The 7,910-nt window shown below is 39.9% G+C and overlaps 1 protein-coding gene across 1 annotated transcript in view; it reads right to left on the reverse strand.

Moving 5' to 3' along the window:
• The window catches only part of coro2ba (coronin, actin binding protein, 2Ba), a 42,097-nt gene extending 34,716 nt beyond the window's left edge, over window positions 1-7,381 (reverse strand). The window contains exon 1 of the mRNA XM_014001560.1: window positions 7,012-7,381. Within this exon, the coding sequence (XP_013857014.1) occupies window positions 7,012-7,026 (15 nt within the window). The 5' untranslated portion in view covers window positions 7,027-7,381. The remainder of the gene's footprint in view (window positions 1-7,011) is intronic.
• Window positions 7,382-7,910: the final 529 nt, after the last annotated feature.

Raw genomic sequence — 7,910 nt, forward strand, 5'->3', positions numbered from 1 at the left:
CACACACACACACACACACACACACACACACACACACACACACACGTCACATCTTTGTGTCCTCCAAAAGACAGACATGTTAAAGCTCATTAAAGAGGTACACAACTGAAGGCTTGTTACACAGTTCAAGCCAAAACAGGTGAACAATAACTTCCAGTAAAATATTTCATAAACAGGTTCAACATTTGCCAGAGAAAGCTTTGCTCTGCATCACCACCTGCTGAGCTGTGAGATGTACTCTGCTCCATGTTCTGTGAAGAACACAGTGTTGTGAGGAGCTGGAGCTGTTACACTCGACACGCTACTCCATGATACCACCCTGTGTGGTTAGGAAGGAAAGAAGAATCTTGGATGCTGGACATACTGATTTATTATGACTAACAAATACATGGTAAAAACCAGACAAATCAGTATTTTAGTGTTCAGCATCTCAGCTCTTAAAAACAAGCATACACAGTTCCACAAAGAACGCAAACGTGCCCTGATGTTGCCTTGTTTCCAAGTCGACAAACAGGAAGCACATCCTTTGTCCAATCAGAACCACACAAATACAAACAAAATTCACAACATTCTCTTTTGTTTCTTCATTTTAAGCTATTTTTCACATATTTTCTTTCCATTTTAATTTAGGAACTTCTCAAAGGAGATGAAAAGAMAATGAAAACTTTAATCCAACAAGAGCCACAACAATGCGTTCACTCGAGCTCTATCCTCAATAAATCTGAGTTATACTGTATTTGGGTGGTGATCAACTTCAGACTGTTAATGTGTTTTTCAGTGGTGAACTGATTCATGCAGTAGGAAAAAAAGATGGGTTTCCCAACTCTGTTGTAGGTTTTTTTCACAGAAAATTTAAAAGTGCAGTTTTCACACTCAAACACAGACATGCAAACACACTGAGCATACAAAGCTTTCTGACCGGTAATGAGCTCATCAGATCTGAATGTCTTCCTGTGGCAAAGACTATTCTGTGGTGTTCTCACAACTATTCCCTCTTTTTTATATTCATTTTTTTTCTTTTCACATTTCTTTCAGTGGTAATAATTTCTTCTCTTCCATTAGGAGTGAACGATTTAAATAAGAAAGAAAAGTTTAACTCTGGATTTTGTCTTTCTAATCTGCTGAGCTGTTGTGTAATTTTCTTAGTCCAGGAAAAGCAAGTTTTGGGTTGTTAGGTTAGCGATTAGCTTGCAGTTTATGTGCCAGCCTCTGTGTGTGTGTGTGTGTGTGTGTGTGTGAGAGAGAGAGAGAGAGAGAGAGAGAGAGAGAGAGAGAGAGAGAGAGAGAGAGAGAGAGAGAGAGAGAGAGAGAGAGAGAGAGAGAGAGAGAGGGTATGCGAGTAAACAACCAACTTGACAAATGGCCAATGGTTTAAATCAGACTCAGTTAGGATTTATTCTGGGCGAGATGCCCCGAGTAAAGGATTCAGACAGTTTAAGTGTGGATGCGTTTGAATTTATATGTGGGTGTTAGCGGCTTCGTCGCAGCGAATGTTTGCTTTCTGTTTCACTTGGATCAGTAAAATCCCAATTAAAAACAAGCTGAATGAGAGTAAGAGGGCTAATGCTCTTAAAGCAAACCCCACAAGGTTTTTATACCTCAGAAAGTCTTGACAGACGTACAGTAAAAAGCAGAAACTGTCCCATAAACACGCCCCAAAATGGTTTTCAGACGTCGTTTCCAACCACACATGTGTGCCTGACATCAAGGCAGCATGGGCCTCCTTCATAATTGGGGTGTTTGCAGATATATAATTGCAAACACACTCAACACAGCTGGAACGCTACTTTAAGTTATATTGGAGTCACGTCAGTAGGTTAAACGTAGAGCCCAAAGGGGAAGATGTATTTCTGTTTGTGACAGGACATGCTTTAAATGGGTGCACAAACATCGTTCGTTGCCACATGGACTACCATTAGTTTGAGCTAAAAAGACCTATTTACAAGAGTTTAGAGCAACAAAAAGGGCTGCTTCCAGAGGCCAGGCCTTTCTCTAACTGTGTAGATCACCTCAGTCTTCTTGTGCCCTTCCTCCCTCCTCTTTTACCATTGATGCTACTGTACTGTTTGTGGTGGCCTGCAAAAACATGGAATAACTAAATAAAAACAACTGGACCATCTAAAAGTCAGGTCTACAGACTGGAGTTTTCTAATTGTTCAGTTGAAAAGTACAAATGCTCAACAGTGTCTGTGCCAGCAGCTTGTCCATTTTGCTTAAAGGGGCAATATTATGTGTTTCTCAGGCATACATTTAAATACTATACCACAATAAAGTATCTATGTCAGCTTTAGCTGTTATTAAAATGCTGTTTTTATGTTTAAATAGAAAATAAACTTATCTTCTCATCACTTCCTCTTCTAAACGCCTTGAAATTGGCCTCTGTCACTTTAAGATCAACCTTCTGCTTCTGTCCCTTTAATTTCAGTGGTTGGGAGGGGGGGGGGTGTTGTTTCGTGCATGCGCTATGATGCAGTTTACTTGGCATCTGAAAATACATTTCCTCAAAGTATTTTGAATCTGAAAAGAGCTTCACTGACTAAGAACTAATGTAGAGAGCTCAGCAGACAGTTTAAGTTTCACTTTCACTTTCACTTGTTTGCTTTGTTACTGCCGAAAGCCTGCAGAAGTCATGGGAGGGGTGTGTGGGGTGGGGAGGTGCGCTCCGTGATGAGGAAGTTCAGCTTAAAGACACGTCCCAGAGGCGTTTCTGGTACCAAAAGGCGTTTCTGTTCCCATCTGTCGTTTTGCTCCTCAGCATGGCTRCCTTAAAACGCTGCAGGATTTCTCAAACAGCAAGGCTTTGGGCATGTTTTTTATGAGAGTATAACATTATAACAAGATGTAAAACTCAAAAAAGTTGATTTTACATGATATTGCCCCTTTAATGGCACATTTGGATTCAAATTAAATATGAAACAGAATTCGGATCTTCTGCGCTTTTTACAACTCAAAGACTTTGGCAGGAGGTCATTTTACAAACTGGCCTCCGTCTTCTGAAGAGGTCAGCCTGCTTCACAAATAAAAATCCCACCATTATCCGTTGCTCTTAAACCCTGTGGACAGACAGCATAACTGGAGCAGACAGGAAGAGCACTCTGGGTAACAATCAATGCTGCTGTGACACAACTTTGGCCCTCACTGTATGTTGTAGAGTTTTCAGCTGTTGGGCAATTTTGAAGAGATCTTTAGCGAAACAACACGAGGGCTGGATGCCGACTATATGTTTCCTATTTATTTTTGTAAGGGAGCATCTGCGAGCTGCAGGCTATCATTAGATAGCTTTGACATCAAACCCAACAGGCCCGAGGAGGTAGAGAAACACATTAATACAGATTTAGGTCATGAGACATCAGCTGCACAGATGTTTTCTTCAGTTGCTATCACAAGATCTCTACGGCTCTGTGTCTGTTCAGTAGTAAAAGAATATCTGTCTGCCTAACCKTCTGCCCACTCACATTCCCTAATCTACACGTCCACAAATGCATAATTACAAAGCAGATGAGAACAGTAAGTCCAGGAATGGTTAAAATTGTTTTATGTGATGACCTGATGTACAATCTGTTCTGCTACACCGCTGAGAGAACAGCAGAGCTGAGAGTGTTGGATGCTGTCGAAAACACTTCAATCTAGAAAAGAAATGTGACAAATCCTGTTCATTCCTAAGTTCTCCTTTCAACATCCTCTTGTATTTAAATGCCAATGCAAAAAGTTGTTATTTTATTAATCTTTCTTCAATAAACTGTTATTAGGCAGCCTTGTTAACAGTGCTTATAGACAACCATAGTTACTTTGATCTTGATTGGGCTGAAAGTATTTGTTCATTAAAATATGTGTTAAATTTTGCACGGTTACTCAAAACAGGGTGTAAACAAAATGTATAGGATAAAACACTAKGTGCACAACTTTATAATAAATCACTAGATCTGGGACACAAATATGGCAAAATACAAATGATGCCTTAATAGGACATTAGGGAGGTTCACTGAAACCACGCAACCCATATGCTGAGTCAGCAGTTCCTTTTATTTTATCTAATGCATGCAAAACCAGAGACAAAGTGGGAAAAAAGGCAAAATCAGAGGCAAATTGGAAAAAAAAATGTATATATATATTGTTTTTCTTTATCACTGGAGAGGTAAGTAAGTTGTTTGAATATTTGTCAGTATCCAAGTTTTGCAGCATTTGGTGCACAAATTTACTTCTGCTCAAAATGCAAGTCTTTTGGCTAAAGTAGATTTAAAATTCAMAGTAATTTTTTTAGTTTGATATATATTTGGTTGCAAAGGATAAAACAATTAAAAACAACAAAAAATGTCATAAACTTCCAAACCCAAACCAAAATATTCCCAGCAAATWTATTGTAAATGTTAAAGCAAATTCTCCCATCTCACTGAAAAAACGTTTGAATACAAAATACTGTATTTTTTCTAATTAGGATGAGTAAATGTTTTGAAATAAGATTAAATGTCTATCAGATTTACATTTTTGTTTTGTCCATCCATTCATCCATCCATCCATCCATCCATCCATCCATCCATCCATCCATCCATCCATCCATCCATNCATCCATCCATCCATCCATCCATCCATCCATCCATCCATCCATCCATCCATCCATCCATCCATCCATCCATCCATCCATCCATCCATCCATCAGGACCTATTTGATGATGTGAAGGATCCTCCACCAGTCATTGGATGAGAGGTAAGTGTATCTTAAACAGTTCATCAGTCAATCACAAGGCATTGTTTTCTTTTTTGTTGTTGTACTATCACCTGCCTTTTGACAGGCAATAATGGTTTATTAAAACAATGTCTCATAAATCACTGAACAAATCTGATTAAATCTCAGAACACAATCATTGGATGCACCTGTAGCCTACAGCTAAAAACCTTCTAGAGTCAAGATGGCAAACACAAAAAAATGTACAAATGTTTATGAAGTCAGTCTGTTACAGATGTTGAGCTAAAMTTTAATGTGGTAGTATATGAGAGTCATTCCCAACTCATGCTCAGAGTGCTAACAGATCATGCAAAATCTTGTATAGAGCACACACATTGTTTTAAAGACAGCTTTATAGTTTCTCTGATGTATTGTTGATTATACCTCAAGTATAAAAAGGCAGCATGTGATTTGAGTTATTTCAAGCTAATTTAGTAGGTATTTCTTATTAGAAATGTAAAATATAGCGCCACAATAAAAATAGGCAGCAAGGTTTTAAACAAGCAAGATGAATTTAATTTGCTCTGGAGTTCAGACATCGTAGTTTGCCTTTGAACCATTTCCATCAAAAGCAAAGTTAATCATCCATCTTCTAGTTAATATAACTGAAAAAACAAATAAGTTAAACAGATTTTAAAACTAGGAATGTATTTATTGAAAAAAAAACAAATACATAAATGCAATAAATGTACATTACTCCATTTAAGTCCTGCACATTTTTGCCTAATTTAACAGTTAAACGCATTATATGAAAAAGTAAAAGGAAACAAAACAAAAAGAAATATTGTGTGATGCTAAGCAGGTCTTGCAGGGCATTTCTCCCTCACTCCATCTTTGTGAGCTGGAGTGGGGTGGGGGTGGGGGTGTAGTGTTTAGCCCTGTCAGCACAGAAGCTGGTGTCCTGTATTCCTCCCAAGGTGACTTCTCTGTTGTTGGCAGGCAAAGCCCTGAAAACAGCTCCCCAGACTCCGTCACTGCATCTCCCACACACTCGTCATCTTTCTGAAAGCACTCAGAAACCTGCTGTTCTACCTTTTTTCACGCATAAAGACATCACCTTTTTCTTCTGTCCCTTCATTCTCCTCCCCTGATTTCCATCCTTTCTTGTGGAAATCAAAATGCCAAGTTTTGACAAACAGAGCCTGGATGGAGTCATTAAACAGCCCCTCGGTGCCTTTTGGTTTTGTCTGCAGAGAGATTAGGCGCTGTGGCTGAGTGCCAACACATGAGCATCTGACCTTTTCCTCGTTCGGTTCTCACGGTGGAAATCGTCCACCGACGCAGCAGCGCACGGACCTCCCACACAATCTCTCACTCAGGAAAATCTACTGTGTGAGCAGCTGTGTGCAAACTGGAGTCAGATATTTCAGCCTGCAACACATTTTAACGTCAGCGTTGGAAGGTGTAGGTGTGTAACTATAGGAAGAGTAAATAGGCCACTGTCCCATGTCTGCAGTAGGTCATCTATTCTGGGCTGAGTTAATTCTCTACACGAGAGTAGGTGTGCCAGTTTCCTCTGTGTGTGTATCTTCCTCTCTGTCTCTCCGTTAATTGGTTAAGAGGATTCATCGGCTGCTTGTAAAGCTCTGCAAAACCACCTCCAAACACGCAGGTGCACGTGGACACTTACAAACACACACATCCAAACATTCATTATTGCCACAGTGACACAGCAGAGTCTACCTTAAAATGCACCATAATGACTCATGCCTAACCCTGAACCTGCTGTAAATTTTAGCAAAAATTAACAAGTAAAAAATTGTGCCTGAATTTAATTGTTGACTTCATAAATAGGACAACATACAGCTGGAGTGTACAGTAATTTGAGTGGGATCATCTTTGTATAAAAAGCACAAGTTCAAGATACAGTAAAGCTAAATGCAGTTGCCAGTGAGCCAAACACCAACAGAATTAGCCAATTAATCATTTTTTAAAGAAATAAAACAAAACAAACAACTCCACAAACAAAATTCACCAAGAACAAAATATCAGTTTTGTCTTTTTTGATAAGCCTAAACGCAATCAATTTGAAAWAAAAAAAAACTTCACTGTTTTAATAACAAGTTATTTAATAAACTGTAACACATTTTGTTATTAAATAACTTATTCTAGGAATACTGCATCACTAACGTGTGACCACACAAGATAAGGCAGCAACATCCTGATATCTTGGCACGACTTCAAAACTTCTCTCTGATCGAACACAAACAGCCCACATGAAAAACCATCAATCAAACTGAGCTCTGTTAGGTTTTATTGTTTGCTTCTTGACCTAAAGTGGGTCTTACCTTTGTGACAGTCATGCAGAACCAGTGGGTGAGGAGCAGGCCGACGTCCCCCTCGAGCAAAGAGCAAATGCTGCAGGAGTGGCAAAGTGATGAAGAGGAGAGGAGAGGAGAGGAGGGCAGCTCTGCTGAATATGCAGAGGGAGAGCAGAGAGAGGAGGGGACAGACAGGTTAGTGTGTCTGGCTCACTCAGTGCGAAGGGGCCGACTCTTGCTGCAGTGAAGTAATGGCTGGCAGTCGGCGTGCAGTTGGTTACTACAACAGAAGAAGACACTAGGACACACCCCTCCTCCCTCACCAACTGCTCACACACACACACACACACACACACACTCACACTCCCACACAGAGATGGTGCACTCAAAGTCTGGGCCGCCCTACTCTCTGCCTCTGTTGCTCACAATATGATTAGTGGTGGGCTAATACAAGCTTATTGATGAGCAGGCAGAGCTGCAGGAGGAGGAGGAGCAGGCAGTGCTGCCTGGGACAGGAGAGGACTGCAGAAACACACAGGGAGGGAGGGAGTTGGCTGCTGTGTCGCAGTCTGCTCATATCTGAGAGAGCTGCGCGTCATCTGCTGTCAGTGAATGTGTGTTTGCTCAGGGACACAGAGCGACACAAGCTGTAAAAGTAAAAAAAAACATTTACTGTACGATCGTTGCATCCAGTCCAACCAGTAATAAACACAATAAATTTTCACGTTGTGATCATCAGGACACTTTTCAACTGTGTTCAGTTTAATCATCTGTAGTTAAATATAAGTTAGTTTTATTTAAATCAATCCACAACCTTGTGGTCAAATTCTTAAATCACTTTGACAAATATTATTTCAGAAAAGAACACTGTATGAAAAAACATATTATTTGCTCAATAAAAATGGGACAACATCAGAAGCAAAATC

Source organism: Austrofundulus limnaeus, unplaced genomic scaffold (assembly GCF_001266775.1).
Source record: "Austrofundulus limnaeus strain Quisiro unplaced genomic scaffold, Austrofundulus_limnaeus-1.0 Scaffold9, whole genome shotgun sequence".
In the NCBI taxonomy this organism is placed as follows: Eukaryota; Metazoa; Chordata; class Actinopteri; order Cyprinodontiformes; family Rivulidae; genus Austrofundulus; species Austrofundulus limnaeus.